Genomic DNA, 19,819 nt, shown 5'->3' on the forward strand with positions numbered 1-19,819 from the left:
GAGGCAGCATCCCACATGCCACAACTAGAAGGACCCACAACAAAGAATGTACTGGGGGCTTTGGGGAGAAAAAGGGAAAAAAATAAAATCTTTAAAAAAAAAAAAACTCCTACTACAAATCTGTTCTTTCCTCTGTCTCCTCACAATGCTCACAATTTCTGCTACATGGAGGTGGTTGCCACAATATGCAGTTAGCTATTTCTAACTGCCATGTATTTATATCTTTATTTTTCACTTGACTCTACAAAATTTGAATTCTATCCTGTTACTCAAAATTTGTTTCAGTCTTCGCTCTAAGTTAAAATTCTTTAAAGCTCACCATCACGAATTTTGCCATTATTTACCCACTCCTTGGTTGGCTGCATTTTGGCCTCCAGAGAAATATTCTCTAAGTTTTTACATATTCAAAACTGTTTGTTGATAGTCTGCACTTGAAGGACACCTTAGACAGTGCTTGACTCATGTTTTATTTCTTTGAATAGATATATTAAAGATGTCGTTCGACTTTCTTCTCATGTCAAATGCTGATGTGGAGAAATATGAAAATAACCTACTTATTTTATCCTCATTAGTAATATTTATTTTGAGTGACTAGGCAAAAAAATATTCTTTATTTTAAAGTCCAATAAATAGCTTTACTAGGAAATATCTTGATATTGACAATTTTGATCAATTCCTTTGGAACCAGTGTGTCCCTTCCTGTATGTAGATTCAAGTCTTTTATTTCAACAAAAGCTACTCTTGTATTACAACTTAAAATTCATTCTGTTCATTTGTTTCATTCTTTTTTTTCACAGGCTACTTCAAATGTGTGTGTAGATCTCTAATGCATATCTTTTCTTTTTTTTTTCCCCAATCCTTTTTTTCTCCTCCCTTCCTTCCTTTTTTCTTTTTTTCCTCTCTTTATTTCCATTTCAATGTGGTCACTTTTCCCATTTTTTCCATATTCTTTATTTTTATTTCATATTTTTGATTCTCCCTTGTGCTGTTTTGAAGTTTTTTTATTTTGTTTTTATTTTGTTAAGGTGATTTTTCCCCTTTACTTCTTTTCTGAACTCTACTGGATCATATTTTATTTCTTCCTGTATCTTCCATGAGTTCCTATATTAGTGATTTGAAGTCTGACATCAAAAATAATCTCTTCATTTTTCTTATTTTTTTAATCCATGAAAAAATATTTGGTCCCAATTTTGATCTGCCCCATGGCAACATTTTTCTGGTGTCTTTTCTCCATTTGTAGGTAAGTTTTGATGCTCTTTACCACATTTGTTGCTTATCGTTTACTTGCATTTATTGTATGCTATCCTTAAAAACAGAAAATGAAAAACACCAACAACTCATCCTTAAATTGACTGGATTTTCCTGGACCAGCTATTTGTTTGGGCTGAGAGGTGCAGAGTAGCTTTCTAGACACTGTTTCTCTGCTGTCACAGAGACAGTCTGCTTCCTAAAGCTCTGGCTCCTTTCAGTTATTATTTGCATAGTCCACGTCCTCTGTTTCTCTGGACAAAACTTGGCTCAGGAGGGCTTCTGCTAACAGACCTGCTCACATGCCTAATCTCCGATGTTCCATACAAGGAATATAGCTTTCACAAAACAGGATGTGCACTCACCTTCAGAAAGTGTATTATTATTATTTTTTGGTGTTACTTGATATCTAACCCTGCTGAGCCTTCCTGATCCTTTCTGAATATTTTACTTCCTTCATATCTACCTTACTTGTTTACGGTAACTGTTATATAATCTGGAAGTTATCATTCTTTTATTTATTTTTTTAAAAAAGCAATTTCCAGGAGGAGAAGGTGAACTATTCTGACACACGCAGCAATATTCATCTTTTAAGTTGTTTTTCTCATCATAGTTGAACAATATGAAATATTTCAATCTTTAACAATAGTGCAGGGGCTGTCCCAGTTGTGCAGCAGTTACGTCCACTCATTCCACTTCAGTGGCCCAGGGTTTGCTGGTTTGGATCCCAGGTGTGGACTCATGCACTGCTTGTCAAGCCATGCTGTGGCAGGTGTCCCACATATAAAGTAAAGGAAGATGGGCACGGATGTTAGCTCAGGGCCAGTCTTCCTCAGCAAAAAAAAAAAAAGAGGAGCATTGGTGGCAGAGTTTAGCTCAGGCTAATGTACCTCAAAATAAATTAAAAAAAAACAAACACAACTTAAAAAAAATAGAGCATATGCATGTGAGGAAATCCTACAAGAGGGAAAGAACCACCCAAAAGGATTAGAACTTACAGTGCCCCTGGCTCTTACAGGGCCAGGAGTAGTGTCTGTTCCCACTAACGAGGCTGGAAAACCTCTTGATTCACGAGCATTGGGTAAAGTACACAGCAGGGGCTAGTCTCAGTAGTAGGGGATAATTATCCCTAGACTGAGCAGTGCTTCTCTCTTGCTTAATAAATTTTAAAAGCAAGATCAGAAAGATCTGTTTCCAAGCAACCTAACTGTATCCCAGAACAAAGCTCAAGAAGATTTACCAAAACACAAATATATCCAACAGCCAAAAAGGTAAAATTCACAATGTCTGACATCCAATAAAAAATGATCAGGCATTCAAAGAAGCAGGAAAGCATGACCAATACTGAGAGGAAAAAATCAGTTAATCAAAACAGACCAAGAACAGATGCATATATTAGAACAGATATCAAAAGAATGATTATAACTGCATCCTATATATTCAGAAGTTAAGGAGACACGGGTAAGATACAAAAAAGACCCAAACTAAAGTTCTAGAGATGAAAACTACAATATGTGAGAGGAAAGGTACGTTGACTAGGATTATTAACAAATTAGATGCTGCAGAAAAAGGTTAGTGACTTTAAAGACAGCAATAAAAAGTATCCAAAAGGAAACAGAGAAAGGAAGAAGAGAATTTAAAAACTAAACAGAGCTTCAGAAAGTTGTGGGACAACTTCATGCAGCCTCAAAAATGCATAATTGGAGTCCTTGAAGGAGAAGAGAGAAAGGGAAACAAAAAATTATATTTGAAAAAATAGTGGCCCCAAATTTGCAAAATTAATGAAAATAATAAACTCACAATCCAAAGAAACTCAATGAACTCCACAAGAAACATGAAAAAAATCATATCAAATAAGTCACAAAATCACATAAATAAATTGCGCAAAACCAGTGATGGAGAGAAAATCTTAAAAGCAGCCACAACAAAAAGATACCCCATATACAGAAGATAAGGACAGATTCTTTTTGTTAGAAAAAACACAAGCAAGTAGACAATACATCAACATCTTTCAAGTACCAAAAGAAAAAAACCCCTCTCAACCTAGAATTCTATACCCAGAAGAAAAAATAGGTTTCAAAATTAAAGGTGAAATAAAGACTTTAAAAAAGTTGAAAGAACTCATTACCAGTAGACCTGAACTACAAGAAATATTAAAGGAAGCTTTTCCGGCAGAAGGAAAGTGATACCAGATAGAAATTGTTTCAGTTATAAAAAAAAACAATGCAAAATGGCATTTATAACATATGCAAAAGTTAAATGTATCACAACAACAAAGAAAACTAAATGGAGTGATAAAACACATTCAGTTAACCCAAAAGAAGGTAGGAAAAGAAAAAAAGAACAAATAGGACAAATAGAAAACAAAGAGCAAGATGACAGACTTGAATGTAAACATATTACTTAGTATACTAAATGTAAATGGTATAAATATCCTAATTAAAAGACAGAGATGGTAAGATTGGCTGGTAATTTACCTAATTCTCCTAGGTTATATATATGTCAATATTAATACTTACTTATTCAATTGATATTTAATTTATTTACATTCCATGGGGGCCCCAGCATTTGGTGCTGCGGATACTGCCTCAAACAGCTTGTCTATAGTCCCTCCACACATGACCCTTACAATCTTGGGTTGAGTGCAGACATGTAAACAGACAATTAGAACACAGTGTAATAAGTATTTGGACAGAGAAGTTTGATTCTTCTTTGCATACTTGGAAACAGCAACACTTTAAAAAATATTAACACAATGACCACAGCTTGCAATATTTTAATTACAATGATGGATAACTTTCCACACTTGCTACCATATATAAAGAGTTTCTACTAAGCAATTGGCCATTTGTAATTAAGAATGGAGCAGAATCTGTGGGGTCTCCTATCAAAGCCATTTCTGTGCACTTACCATTTTCCAATTCTCTCCCCCTTAATAGGGGCCAATTTTGCTCTCAGGGGACATCTGACAATGTCTGGAAATATTTTGGCTTGTCACAACAGTGATGGGGTACTACTGGCATTGAGTGAGTAGAGGACAGAGATGCTGCTAAGCATTCTATAATGCACTGGGCAGCCCCCCAGAACAAAGAATCACCTAGCCCCAAAAGTCAATAGTGCTTCGGTTGAGAAACCCTGAACTTTGGTGACACATTCATCCCAGTTTGTCCAGGACTTCCCAAGTTTAAGCACTGAAAGTCTTGTGAGACAGTGAAGCTTGATCACCCTACTTCCTATGTACTAATATTAGAAAAGGAGTCTCTACTCAAATAGTTGTTCCTTTTGGTATGTCCCCTATTGTAATGTAATGAAACTCATAATCAGGGGCTGACCCTGTGGCCTAGTGGTTAAAATTTCGTGTGCTCTGCTTTTGGGGCCCTGGTTGGCAGGTTCAGATCCCGGGTGCAGACCTACTCCACCTGTCAGCCATTAAGTGGAGGCATGCCACACACAAAGTAGAGGAAGACTGGCACAGATGTTAGCTCAGGGCTAATCTTCCTCAAGGAAAAAAAAGAGGAGCATTGGCAATGAATGTTGGCTCAGGGTGAATCTTCTTCACATCCCGCCCCCCAAAATCATAATCATCATGAACACATGTTAAGCACATATTTTGTCCAGTATTATGCCAAGTATGTTACTGGAACATCTCTTTTAATCACCTTAACAATTGCATGAGATTACTCCCATTTTATAATTGATAAAATGTAGGCTTATAAAGTTTAGGCATATAGTTGAACTTTACACAGCTAGTTATGGTAGAACTAGGATTCTAAAACAAGGTCTATCTTGAGTATAGTGAGCATGCTCCTGCTTTGCAAGATTGAAAATATTTTCTCTACGCGTGCCAACCACATAGTATAGCTTGTATTTATAATGATTGTCAGAACTACAAATCAAACAAAATTACATTTAATATAACTATGGCTTTCATTTTCTGAGTTGTTGCTGGTTACAACTGCATTGCATCAGATTTGAGCTGGTACAAAGAGTATAATTTTCTTTTAGAAAGTATGGAATTTGCAACCAAAGAGATTTGAGTCTAACTTGATATGTGATCTGGGTGAATTACTTAATTTCTCTGAGTCTCATGAGGGGAATGTGTAAATTACATGAGGTAACCTTTCTACGGTCCCTTGTACAGTGCCCAGTATGTCAAAGAAATTCCAGAAGTGGCAGTCATAATTATCAATGTGAGGAAATAGCTTGATTTAAATGGCATAGATTATGTATTCACGACATTTTCATTAGTAGGAAAGGAGAAAGGAAGAGAAGCAAGCAATGTGAATATCACAACAGTTATAACCTAGTATCATGAAAAGGCATTGAAGTCAGGATTTGTGGAAATCCACAGATAATGTATGAACATGTAACATTTATCTTGTCTAAAATGAGGGAAATAATGCTCTTTACGGAACATTGTAAAGATTACAATGGTGTAGAATACACATCCTATACATCTTCCTATTTCTTAAAAAAAGGAAAAACAACTGCATTCTTAAAACAGTGTTTCCAAAACGTTAGAGCTGGTTGAAAATCAAATACTCCGTTACAAATACTGATTTGAGTGACAAACATTCAGTGATGGAAAGGAAATATCCATTGTGCCTGCACTCAGCAGTCGGAGAGCCAGTTAAACAGGTGCAGATCTATTTTCTGTATTTGTATGAAGAAAGGCATGGCTCTGAACGTGAAGATGCATTCAGAGCTGCAATGTCATTAAAATGACTAAATTATAACGTACTGAAGGTAACCACTAAATAAGTTTGGGGACAGTCCATTTTTGTTTTGTTTAAAGTAACAGTTTGCTTAACTTAGACAAAAACCACTAGAAGTGTGTAATTCTGTGATGAATGAAACGACACTTGTGAGGAAAGGGAACAAAAGAAGGGGATTGATTGTGGAAGAATTACCATCCCCAAGCTGGGTAATTTCCTTGGCAAAAGTAAGATTAAATTCTCCTTCCTTAAACAACATTGTTCCACATTTGTGGTGAACAGCAGATGGACCAAGTGGGTGATATACAAGTGAAGAGGCTTGTCAAGAGAGGTCAGTTCAAAGGGAACGGAATTTTCATTGTTGAGAGCTCAGAAGAGGAAGGGCAACCAGGAACTAAACTGAGAGTGTATTCCTTTGTGTTTGCGAACATTTACCCATATATTCCTTCACTCTTTCTCTCACATTCTTTCTCTCCCTTAGTTGGATTTCAAGACAATCTGACCATTCCCTCCCCTTTGTTTTCATACTGGTTATAGAGAGAGACAATTACGGAACCTGCAAATCAAACAGGTGGATAGTGGGATCATTTGGATATTATAAACAAAGGACATACGGAGTTCTTTTTATTCTTGAATTTCTTTAGACAACTGCCAGAAATTCTCACCCAGAAGGGCTTGCCAAATGCAACCTCAGCTTCCCCTCGGCACCTACGATATTCTTAAATTCCCAACAACTCCTAGGACACACAGGGGCCCTTGCAAATGAGGCCTGGCCATTACGCTTCATTGGTTGCATCCATTGCCTACAAGAACTTCCTGCGGTGGCTGACTTTATCTTGTCTGAGAAGCCTAAAATTACCGTGAAACATACATAACAGAAACTTTCCATCTGATGCTTGTCATTTCATTATAAGAACTAAAAACCTCACACCTATCACCTAGCTGGACCTTGGCCTCGCGGCTTGTATCAATCCTGGGTTTTACAAGCACGGAGACAGCGTCCAGCTGGGTCTCGGGCTACTCACCACTTTGCACGCCCACAGCCAGAGCCAGCGGGGACCGCACTCCGCGTGCGGCCGGGGGCGGGAGGGCGGGCTGCGCGCGGAGGGCGAGCCCGGGCCGCGCCTCCCGCTGATTGGCCGGGCCCGGCCCCTGGGGGCGGGCTCTCCCCGCGCTCGCCCGGCCCGGGGTGGCTATATTGGCACCGTTCCTGCTAGGTCGGGTCGCTTCCTCGCGCGGAGCTGGATCTAAGGAGAGGGCTTCCGAGGGCGGTGCGGGTGCAGGAAGCCGAGCGAGGCTGCCGAGAGCGAGCCGGGGGCTGCGGGGCTGCAGTGAGATGAAGCAGCGGCTCAGGGAGCGGAGGCTGGCGGTGTGGCGAGACGGGCCGGCCCGGGGCCGGGGCTGCTGCTCGGGAGGCTGCTGAGGCGGCGCGGAGAGCGGCGGGCAAGAGGGAGGAGAGGCAGAGGAGCGCGGGGGAAGCCGGCTGCGCGGCCGGCGCCTCGGGTTGGCCTCCCCTGTTGGGATCCCCCCGGTGGAACCATGCGGGTGGCCAAGTGGCTGACGGGGCTGCTCTACCAGCTCTCGCTCTTCATCACCAGATCTTGGGAAGTTCACTTCCACCCCAGGCAAGGTAAGGGCACCACGCGGGGCGCCTGCAGCAGCGAGGTGGGGGCTCGGGCCCGAGTGGGACAGGCGGACGGGAGGACGGAGAGCGGCTCAGCCCGTTGGGGGACGCTGGCTCTGCAGAGGCTCTCGGGACACCCGGATCAGTCAACCCCAAGCATCACGAGAGGTTGCGGCTGCTCCGGGTTTCGAGGAATCGCGCGCGCGGCGGACCCATCTCTCTCCTGGGAACACGCGGTGGGGGTGCGGTGGCAGGGTGGCGCGTGCCCCCAGAGGGCACGAGTTGGCGGCAGCAGGGAAGCGAAGAGGGACGGGGGAAGGAGGTGGGCTGCTCAGGGCCGTGAGTGTCAGGGTCTTTGCTCGGAGAGGGTGGAGCAAATCGGGGGTGTGGGAAAGCAGAGCACGCACACTTACAGTGCGCACGTGTGTGTGTGCGCGCACTCGCCAGCCTGTGTGCATTTGCTGCGCCCCCGGGCGTATCGGGACGGGGGACCTTTGACGGGGACGTTTGGTTGAAGCAATTTGGGGTTGGGGAGTTGGAAAGGCGTGGGAACTCAATGACCATATCGTTGTGGTTGCAGAAGCCCTAGTGAGGACACTGGCCTCCTACGAAGTGGTGACCCCAGCGCGGGTCAATGAGTTCGGCGAAGTGTTCCCCCAGAGCCACCACTTCAGCCGGAGGAAGCGCAGCTCCGAGGCGCTGGAGCCCACGCCGTTCCGGACCCACTACCGGATCAGCGCCTACGGGCAGCTCTTCCAGCTGAACCTGAGCGCCGACGCCGCCTTCCTGGCCGCCGGCTACACCGAGGTGCACTTGGGGGCCCCCGCGCGCCAGCCGGAGGAGCGCAGCGCGGCGCCCCCAGACCTGCGCCACTGCTTCTACCGCGGCCAGGTCAACGCTCGGGAGGATCACACCGCCGTCTTCAGCCTCTGTGGGGGCCTGGTAAGAGCCCTCGGGTCCCTTGGCATCTTCTTGGGATCCAGTAAAGGACTGCGTTCAGGGAGCTGGGCGTTGAGTTTGTCCGAGTTTGGTAGTTGGTGATGCAAGAGTGGGCCACCAAAGGGATTAACATCTAGATGACTCCAAGCCAGAAGCCACGCCGTCTTGCAGCGGGGAGAGGGGTTTGGAGAATCAGCATGTCTCTACCTGCTGGGCAAAACTGATCCTTCTGTACAAAGATGAGAGACTCTTTCTTAAAAGTGTCAGGTGCTGATTTAGTGAGTCTGGGAGTGGCCCCCTGGGACTCTGCTACAAGTGAAGTGTGATTTCCAACAGGAGGGAAAGCTGTTTCTGATCACCTGTTGAGGCAGAATCCCCTGAATTTTCTTAAATTTGTTTCTTGAATTTAGAATAATAGAAGGAAAAGAGAGTGAATACGCATAAAACGAGAAAGTTTGGAGAGGAAGAGTTGGTTTTTTGGTAGTATGGGGATCGACATTAATCCGAAGTACAGAATAGAGAAGAGATTGAGGCTGCCTCTTTAAAATTCATTGTGTTTAAAAATCGTAGTGTTACAAAGACCTGGTGCCAGCAAATGTGCCAGCAAATCATTAGAATGACAAGAGTAAAAGATGGAGACTTTGTAAAAACCTCATTGCACAGAAGTGAAATATCTGGTTCTGTGTGTTTCATTTCTCTCCCCCGAAAACGGAGGCTCTAAACCTTTTTTTTGTTTGTTTTTGGCCATGAACCTCTTTAGTCTGGGGAAACCCAGGACCTCTTCTCAGTATAGTTCTAAATGCATGAAAGAACATGTTATTTAATTGGCTTCCTTTTAAGTACTATCAGTAACCAAAATGTTACAAATATTGCAATTTGTGGTGTCATAACGCATACTTCTTTATTAATACATTAACTGATAATATCTATTGGGGAGGGGGTCTATTTACCACCAGCCTTTTGTAGTGGTAATAAGCGTAAACAATCCGGATAGCTACATCAACTCTAATGTGATAGGAAAATATCTTTTTAACAGTCACAATGGCTGTGGTTTTACCTCCGATCATAATTGAAGGAAATGTTAAGTATCAGAAGTTAGTGAAAATAAAGATGATACTTTCCCATCCAAGTTCGCCGAGCCACAGGTTAATAACACTTCTGTTAAAACAGAAATGAGCTCACTTCATCATTAACTTCTCCAAAAACTACATGTGCAAGAGGAAACAACAACTAGCAATTTGGTTATGAGATTCTAGCGTTCTTCCTGAGTATTCGACTAAACATCATATTTTATATTTAGTAAAGTATTCCCAAGTAAACATCAACACTGTTTATTCTTTGATTAAGTAAAAAATTGCTAACAGGTCTCTTCAGGCCAAATGTAATACTTGCTTTCAGGTTAATTGATGTAAGATGTCTTCCTGGGTGTGAGTATTGGTCATTACTAAGTAGATTTGGGAAGTTGCTTAGCTCTTTTCATGCTGTTATCTTAGGCTATATTTACATGGAATGCCTTGAACGATTTCCTTCCTTTCTACTATGGCTAAATGCAAAATGCTTGCAACATCAGGATGGCAGAAACACGCTCATATTTACACAGCCACCTATACATCAAAGGAAAGAAACATTCTCTTTTCTAGAACCTTTCAAAATGTTTAGTTTGTCTGGAAAATTCTAGATTTACTATCACAAATTTGTCATGGTCAATATATTTTCTTGATTTAGTATTTTACAGCATGGAAAAACATTCCAGATGGGAAGCATTATTAGGAGTGATGTTTCTGCTCATGTTGATTCATAATGTTGGCGTACTTCAAATTATTATTCAATATCCCCTTTTTGAAATCAGTAAACAGTTGGAAATGTTTAAGTCTTAACAGGAGTTCATCCTTTTCCTGCCACTGTGTCAGTTTAGATATAATTGTCTAAGTTATCATGCTTTATTAATCTGACTCATATATGCATTTTGCTTTTTATTGATGCATTGATGTCATCAGAGTTTGACTCAACATTTAAAAACTTATTTTCATACCTATATAATGCAATTTTATCTTAATTGTTTTGTTTTTTGTAAGGCTGCATTGAGGACATCAGTCATGGTAGAGATAGAAAATTTCCAGTAATACAGCAAATAACTAGAGGTACCAGGATCTAAAAATCTTTTTCTAGTAGTGTGATCATGACCAATAAGTCTAAATTACTAATAAGATTAGTGATATTTCTTTGATTTTTCTCAGTTTTGATATTAGCACTAAAACAGATGTTAGCTATATATTTATGATTATATATTTTATTTCTGCTCCAACTCTATCATTAACTTTCTTTAGAGTAATAGTTTCATCAAATAGCAGAACTTCTGTTAGGTTTCAGAGTTCCTTTGTCATTATATTGGATTCCTCTTTTTAGTCTCAGATTAGTCTTTGGATCTAGATAAAATTGTGGTACCCACAGCCTGGACCAGCTGATCAACCTTGATACAGCACCAGGGAAGTCAGTAATGCCAACCTTCTGGCCCTGCTCTGGCTTGCTTCCAGACTTATCTTTGTGGCTTTGTGTATGCCACAGTGATGATCTCGCTTTGACCTCTGCCAGTTCTTTAAACACTAAGATTGGGGTTTACTGAAGGATTTTTAGAGCCAGTCTTATTATCTTAGAGTTCTCTTCTTTTTCTAGTTGCCCTTTGCTTTCTTTTAGTTTTGCTTTTAGTTATGAATGGACGTTACACTTAATCAAGTGCCTTTCCTGAATATATTGAAATGAGCATGGGATTCCTCATTTTCTCTGCTAATGTGTGTCTTATACATTGCTTAATTCAAGCACACATTGACCATTGAAAATTGACCCCACACAGGGTTTGAAAGTGTTCTGAGGTCTTTGTATTGTTTAGGAGGAACATGAGGAAATTGTACTGTTCTCCAGTTCCTCTGGTCTCAGGTGTCCTTTGTGTCTTCATCTTGTTGCATCTTTCTGGCACCAGCAGCTGAATTCTGTGCCTTGTAACTTATGGCCTTTCTTCTTTGCTCACTCGGGGCTCGCTGATGTCTCCCCTCCTGGCTTCAGTGATGCTGCATATCCCTCTGGGTTCTGGCTACAACGTTTGTTTGATTTCTTGTCTGCTTGATGCTTCGTGCAGCCCTCAAACACAGAGTCACTTTGCTCTTGCTGCAGCACCCTCCCCGTGTAAGGTGATTTGGTCACGCTATTGGGAATCTTCCAGACTCCTCTAAGGGTCTAAAAGCCTCCATGGCACTTGAAAGTCAAGGGGAACTTGGCCTCCCTTTGCCAAACCCTCCCATACCTCTAATTTTGGTGTGTGTGTGGGAGGAGAACCCTTTGAGAGGGTCCCTTCCCTGGATCCCACATACATGCAGAAGTGCTTTTCTTGGCAATCCCCTTAAACCATCTAATGTGCCTTCTGTCTCTAGGAACTTAACTCCCAGTGGAGAAGTTAGCACATATGTCTTGCCAGCTGTTTCCTTTGCCTCCATCACCCATTTCTTCCTGGAATCCACTGAGTTTCCCATTCACATCTCACTTAGTTGACCCATTCCCCTTCCATCTTCCCACCTGAGAGAGCATCTATCTTTCCTTTCTTTTGTGGCTGCTGAGGAATGTGACTTTTAGAAGAAGGGAATGAAAAACTAATATTTTCAAGAGATCCCTGTATTTGTAACCACTTTAAAAACCTGACACCCCAACATATAGATTCCTTTTAGTTTCTAGTGTTGCATTAACCCCAAACCTGTGAACTAATGTTTTCTTTTAATTTCTATATGGTTAATTTTTTTCTATGTTTAGAAGTCTTGGTATGTATGTGTTTTCCTCTTTCAATAAATCACTGAACCGTGACTAGTATTGTTTAGTTTTACCTGCTTTGGGCCCAAGAACCAGACGGGGCTGAGAGTCTGCCAGGAACTTTCCTTGTTTCATGTGTGTGTAACTTTTGCTTTTCTAATCTTTCTTTCTCTACAATTTTTCATATAAGTATTTATCACATAATTAAAACGTTTCTAAGCAGATTTACTTATGCATTTCTAAAATTTACAATAGGTAAGAAAATGGAGCTGAATCATAAAATTACCTTTAAGTAATGTAATGAATCATCAAACTGGTTTTTAGTCCATTGATCACTATACGTTCTGTGATAGTTTATCAGGACTTAAAATTCCCTATATTCAGCTCTAAATTTCATTTTCATGGTCATCATCTACTGGTAGTGTTGATATACTCTTGCCAAAGTAGGTCAGTATTGAATAAGTTGGAATATTTTTGGCGTATACTGGTCAGGATGGCGTGTGTAAATTGTACAGAGACTATTCTCGGCAACCCCTGTGCCTCTGGTAGTCCTCTTCTCGTATTCCCTGGTGGATTTCCTTCTTCCAAAGGCCCTCAGGGACGAACACAACTGCCTAGACTGTTAACTTCCCTGTTTCTTGGTGGGATTTGAAGCCATGCAGTCTTTTTGGTTAAAAGAAACAGTTTCCAGATGTCATAAAACCAGACATTGCATCTGGCTTATACAGTCTTCTCACGGAGTAGCTTGCAGTGGCTGTGTGTACTTTTTTGAAGTTTCTCGTATGAACCATTCAGGCGCTAGCTAATGCCCTCTGATGACTGATTGAGTTGCTCCAGTAACTTCTTGTTCTGACAGGAAATAACTGGAAACTATCAGTCATGTCTTCACTGGGTTTTTGTCTATTCTGGGAAAATTTTAGTTTTGTTTTCTAACCTTCCTATTTGCCTAAAATTAATGTAGCCACAGATCATTACACACACCATTCTGTATTCATAGTTTTTTTGTTGGAAAAATTCATAAGGACTTCCTTTAGTTCTTCGTGTACTCAGTCAAGTACTCAGTCAAACAACACTACGGAGAATTTCTTATACCTCTGCATTTACCATTCTAGTGTTTGTCTAGGTCCTCCAAGAAGCAGATGGCAGATGGGATTAAACATGCAAGGGTTTTATTGAGGAGAAGTGCTTATGCTAGAGAAAATAAGGAGAGAACAATGAAGTCTGAGTCTGAAACAGGTGCAGAGAGGAGGAGAATGTTGGGTAGAAGCATCCTAGGCTGCTGGGCGGTCTAAGCAAGGATCAGCAAAGCCTGCCTCAAGCCACATTCGGCTGGGAGGAGTCCCGTGCCTCCTAAGAATGAGTTTACCCTTGGTATTCTTGCCACGCTCAGTTACTGACTGGGAATTGCCCTTGGGAGAGATGGCCAGGGTGCAAACACTGTGATGGACTTCAAAGCTCAGCAGCTGGGGCCCTTGGTCAGATATGCTCAGCATTCTCAGGGCCACAACATAGTGACGTCAGGCACACACCTAACGAAAATAGTCTGTTAAGTGCTGTTAACGGACCGGTATAAAAAGTGCTGTGTGAACTTCGAGGGAGGACTGATTAGGAGACTTATGAGACCTGCGCCGGAGAAGGCTTCTCAACCAGACTTTGAGGGATGAATAACGATTTGGATAGGAAAAACTCAGGGGCTTCTTGTGGGTCTGTGAAGCTGAAAAGTAGAGTGGATCGGGAGACACGGGTAAAAGGTAAGGTTGAAATCAGATTAAGGCCTGGAATGCATTGTAAGGGAGTGAGGGCTTAAACTGTACATGATGGTTTAGAAGGGCTCTTCCCTTATGCAACGTTGTACGGGGTACAGGGGAGGCCGTGACTCACTGAGAGGGCCATCATTATAGTCAGCTATGGGTAAGGAAGAGAGGCCACTTGAAATAGTGTGGTTGTAGTGGAGAAGGAGAAGAGCGGGTGCCCATGGAAGGTGCACTACTGTAGAACAGTGGTTCTCAACTGGAGGCGGTTTTGCACCCCAGCAGACATTTGACAATGCCTAGACACACTTTTGGCTGTCACAACTGTGTGTGTGTTGGAGGGGGGAAGTTACTGGCATCTGGTGGGGTAAAGGCAAGGGATGTTGCTAAACATCCCACAATGCACAGGACAGCGTCCAACAAAGAATTATCAAAATGTCAATAGTGTTGAAGTCTTGCAACCTTGTAGGAGACCCATTAGAATGTTGGACCAAAAGAGGAGGCGATCCCAATGCTTCTAATGACTGACTTCAATGACTGAGTGCTCCAAGAGAGGTAATGACAGAGGAACAGGTGGCAAGAAAGACAGAATTATTCTAAAAAATTTGATTCTGTCATAGGTTTACTGTAATCTTCATAGTTGTTTGAATTTCTATCTACTTTTCTTTTTGTCTAGAATGTGCTTTCCTTTAAACTCCTACCTATCCGTCCAGATCCACTGTTAGCCTTACTTTCTTTTCCCTGATCTGTTTCTAGACAGAGCTGACCAGGCCTTCCTTTGTTCCACCACTGGACTCTTTAATGCATCACACATTGAATTATAGTTATTTGCCTACATTTCTATCTCATTTATAGATTTTTAAGTGGAGGGATGATAGTCATATTCATTTTAGTGCCCAATACAGCATATAGAAATGCTCAACACAACATGAATTGGGTGAGCTAAAGCAGCTTTTAATATGTGCCAAGTAATTAGGCTGCCTCTTCCTTATATCAGTCATTCAATGCAAGAAAATTATTTTAGCAATTTTAGTTGAAGTACTTGGACATATTTAAAAATTTTGTATAGATTAAATCTTTTTCAGATGACATCTAAGCTAATTGTGTTCCGTTTATTACTTCATTCATGTGGGCTTACACTGCACCCTTGTTACTTGTGGCTTTATTCATCTTTTACTTATAAGTATTTTCCATAAACTATATTTAATTAAGCTGTCCAATTCATACTGGTGTTCAGAGGAAGAAACAGATAATTCATTCTTTTTCAACAAATACTTATCATTCACTTATGTACCTGCCACTGTTGGATATTGGTGGTACAGTAATATCCTTATTCCAACAGTATTAAACTTATTCGTTAAAAATACTCATGAGGTACATAAATGCTTTACTACCATAGTAATAGCATGGAGAAGGCATACTGGCTCTTGACTGCCTTGGTCCAAAGGGAATACACACCACTTCCATATACATTCTATTGATGAAAACCTGTTGCCTGGCTCTATCTGGATGCAGAAGGCTGGAAAATGAGGGGCAGTGATATGCCCTGGAGGAAGAGAAAAGAGTAAATACTGGTGATCATAAACAGTCTTTACCGCAGACTGTCCTTCTATTCACCAAATATCCCTTTGCTCTCCCTATAGGACATTTGGTCCTGACCAAACGTCCGCTAAATTTTTGTTCTTTTTCTCCGCATCATACATACTCATCTTGTCTACAAGGAGACAGCCCCACAGGGGCTCTCTCTCTGGCTTGAATTCCAGGATCTCTGTAAAGATCTCTTTCTCCATAAAGTCCAGATATGGCTCTGTGGCTTAGCGACTAACGAATTAAAGAGATAGTATCTGCACCTTTCCCAACCCAATCTTTACCTCCTACAGAAAGAAGCAGAGACACCTAGTAGTCACTGATTTATAGCAATTTTGGATTCCTAGTTGCGGGGGGATTGTGGAGACCCACTACCCTGGCAGGAGGACAGTTGCTTGGTTACCTTGATTCATCTTTCTGGGAAGTCCGTCAGTCACCAAGACCCCTGGTTCTGCTCTCTGGGAGGGGCTTGCCTGTCCTCTTCCATGGCCACATCTAAAATAGATTCTGGGGAGGATGCTCTCCGGGTGGGGGCTTCAGGAATACTGGGGTAATTCTGATGGTCGATAGGTTATTTTACAGTGAAAGCAGTCAAGGCTCCTTTAGTCCAGGCTCATGGTTTCTTTGACAATATAGTCCCTCAAAAACTTAGCTAACTTCTGATAGATCAAGTTGATAATTGCTTCGTTAGTTTCCTGTGACAGTTGCCAAAGCCTAAAAGGCATTTATGTTAAGTTTGTGAATGCCAAGAATCTCTTAAAGAACAAACTATTGAATTCTTATCTTACTGGTAAGCCAAATAAAATTCCAGCTGCGTTAAAGAACAAAATTACAATATGTTGTAACCTTTAAGAGAGAAAAATACAAAGGAGGAGACGTCACAAATGAAAAAATGGACATATTTGCCTAAATAATAATTGAAGAGTACCATATGTCAGAATAACTATAAACTAAAAGATAAACTGGGAAAATATGTACTACAAATATGACAGATGGTCTGGCAGGTGTAAGGCTTGTGTCCCTCTAGATACTATATGTATATATCTTAAGTAATATTGACATAACATTTTGACAATATATGATGAATATTTGTGTTATAGTACACCTACAGAGGAGTTCTTGATGATTTCTTGTTTTAACTTTCTAATTGTTATAATGACATTAGGTTTCATGTCTTCACAGATATTTTAGTAAGAGGTTGGAAGAGGCTATCCTGAGAACTACTACCCGGACCCCACAAGAAGGGTCATTTCTTTGACAGTTCCTCTCTACTTGTAAAGAGTTCATATGATTTCAAAAACACCTCAGTGCCTACCAGAAAGAAATATTATGGAATTTACTCCTTGTTATTGACATTGCTGGGACCCTCTTTGAACCTCAGTCATTTGGCTACATAAATCTTGGGTAGCTGAGTCACAATTCTTTCTTATTTTCTTGATCCTCATGGGCAAAGACTTGGTGAGAGCAATGTCTTTTTAGGTGAGATATCAGTGACACATTTCCTCTTTCTTGTCTTCTCTCACTTTTATACTGGAGATCTGGAATTGTGCTGTGGAAGGGGGAATAAAGAATGCTGCTAGAGGAGAGAAGAGATTCATCTTCTTAAAAATCTTACAATGAACTTTCTGCTTAGGCTTCTGGAGCTAATTATGTTTTCATATCATTGATTCATTCATTCAGTGTGTGCTTGCATATAATACACTATTTCCTAGGCATGATCAGTGGTGTTATAATGAGGAACTGTCAAGAAGAAAAACCTTTTGCATTGAACAGAGTATCCCCAAATAAAAAAGTCTCAGAGTTAATGTTCATGATCTTTTATTATATAACAATTAGACTCTGCCTAGGGTAAAAACGATGGCTGTAACATCTGTTTTTAGTACAGAATTTTTCATCCTATTTCAAAATACATTCAATTTCGAAAGTTATTGACATCACTTTAACACACATTGCCTTTTTCAGGGCATTAGGTAGATAGAGTTATTTCTATTTTGTTTTACAAGTCATGAAACTGAGGGCCCGAGATATGGAGTGACTTGTCCAGGGTTCCATGAGTGCAAACCGAGGACTCATACTCAGGCTCTGTCGTTACAAGTAGCGTCGAACTGATTTTCATTGTATGACTTATGATTAAAGATCGAAACATGAACTATCTTAATCTTCGTGGTAGTAATTACCAGTGATCCAACCCTTAAGTAAAAATCCAATTTTATTAATGGTTGGGAATGATTTGCTACTAAAATGATTTCTTAATATAGGCTCTGATTGCCTTGTTCAATAGTACCTTATTTTTGAATGTTGTTCTTTAGGTACCAGTGCTAATGTGATAACTATAAAAGATTTAGGAGAAGAGTCCAAACAGTTTATATTTTGTACTTGTTGTTTTTACCCTTTAATGAAATCTGAGAGTATGTTATTGCTTATGGTTATAGTACATATGTTTGCCATGTATTTGGAAAAAATCTATGTGCATGAATGCCACGATACTGAAATAAGAATATTTTGGAAAAACGATAGTTTTTCCTCTAAACATATAAAAATCTTGCCCTCTGAGAGTAAATTAGAACCAGTTGTATAATCATTTACTGCCTTTCAAAACAGCTTGGCAAATAGATCATTGCTCCAAGTAATTGAGAAACTCTTGCCCAAGCGAAAACTAGTTTTGTTGCTTTTAATAGTCGCCAAAAGAAAGTGTTTCGAATTTGATTGGCATTTCTCATGAATCAAATTGCAGAGCCCATCTGCAGACAGGCAGGTGGCTAAAAATATGGCGTGCTCTAAATATAATTCTGTGAACCACCTGTTTTGTTAGCCCTCCAATTCCTTACCAGGTTCCTTTCCAAGTTAAAAAAAAAAGAAAAGAAAACTTCCTTAGGAGCCTTAGGCAAATATTTAAAATTAAAATATTAAATTAAAAATATCTAATTTTTATTCTTTGAACAGAAAGTCCTATGCAGTAGAGTGGGTTATAGAAATATTGATGGAAATAAAATACTTTTAAGTCCTTCATTGACAAATACAGGGAAATCCCTTTGAGAACAAGTTATTTCCCATTTTTTTCTTTTTTTATTGCAGTGACATTGGATTATAACATCATATAACTTTCAAGTGTATATTGTAATATATTGCAAATTCTGTTTAACTTACATCATGTTCACCACCCAATGACTAATTACAATCCATCATTATGGGTGTCTAATTACCCCTTCATTTTTTTTTCTTGAACTTAGTATTTTAAAACATAAAGGTCTTGTTGAAGAAACAGCCTTTGAGTTATAAAGGCAATATTCTTAGCAGGCTAGAGTGTTCTAGCTTGACTTAAAATGGGGTGCTGATGGACTCTAGATAGAACAATATTCACTGCTCACATGAGAATATGGGTTGGACTCGTGCAGTTTCACTGGAACAATATAAGAAGAACCTCATAGTCAAATTTTGATCCAAGGGATTATATAAAAATATTTCCAAGGTATAGATATTTTCAGTGTTCTTGGGAAAAGTGAGACGTTATTCAGAGGAGTTTTGTAGGTGCATTTAGCTGCCTCATATCTATTTGTGTCTTTTACCAAGATACTATCATATTTCCTCCCTACAGCATACTTTTTAAAGATAGTGATTTTCCATGGGTCCATCTACTTGGGTTTCAAAACTGGTGTTTCTGTAATTTATAAGTGTAGTTGCAATTATCTTTCTGGGAAGGCAGAGAAAGCTGTAATTTTGGCGTATGTTGGAAAGAAGTGATTTGTAGTTATATTTGGAAGACGAGCACTGGTAGAATTAAATATACTAGAGTATAGGCCACTAGAAAAGTATCCAAGAAGTGCATGAATTCTTAATGTATATAGCTTTTTTTATTTCAGACTACAATTTTAGTATATATAATGGAATTTCATTAATTTTTAAGCCTTTAAAAAATGTCTAGTCCTAACATATTAGCACATTCTATAACCAAGAAGTGCCTAAACATTTTACCTTTCGGCACTGAAAGAAAATATAATTATGTAAATATCTCAGACAAATCCCCAAACTACCATAACTTAAGAATGTTAGCAAAAAAAGGAGACACTGATCCCGGCTATGGACCTAGCAATGCTGGTCAAGCCATGCTCTGGAGGCATCCCACATAAAATAGAGGAAGATTGGCACAGACGTTAGCTCAG

General features: G+C 40.2%; 1 protein-coding gene across 1 annotated transcript in view; it reads left to right on the forward strand.

Moving 5' to 3' along the window:
• Positions 1 to 7,338: 7,338 nt before the first annotated feature.
• The window catches only part of ADAMTS20 (ADAM metallopeptidase with thrombospondin type 1 motif 20), a 161,791-nt gene continuing 149,310 nt past the window's right edge, over positions 7,339 to 19,819 (forward strand). The window contains exons 1-2 of the mRNA XM_046680294.1: positions 7,339 to 7,593; positions 8,168 to 8,529. Coding sequence (XP_046536250.1) covers positions 7,503 to 7,593; positions 8,168 to 8,529 — 453 coding nt within the window. The 5' untranslated portion in view covers positions 7,339 to 7,502. The remainder of the gene's footprint in view (positions 7,594 to 8,167; positions 8,530 to 19,819) is intronic.

The sequence above is a fragment of the Equus quagga genome, chromosome 1 (assembly GCF_021613505.1).
Source record: "Equus quagga isolate Etosha38 chromosome 1, UCLA_HA_Equagga_1.0, whole genome shotgun sequence".
Lineage (NCBI taxonomy): Eukaryota > Metazoa > Chordata > Mammalia > Perissodactyla > Equidae > Equus > Equus quagga.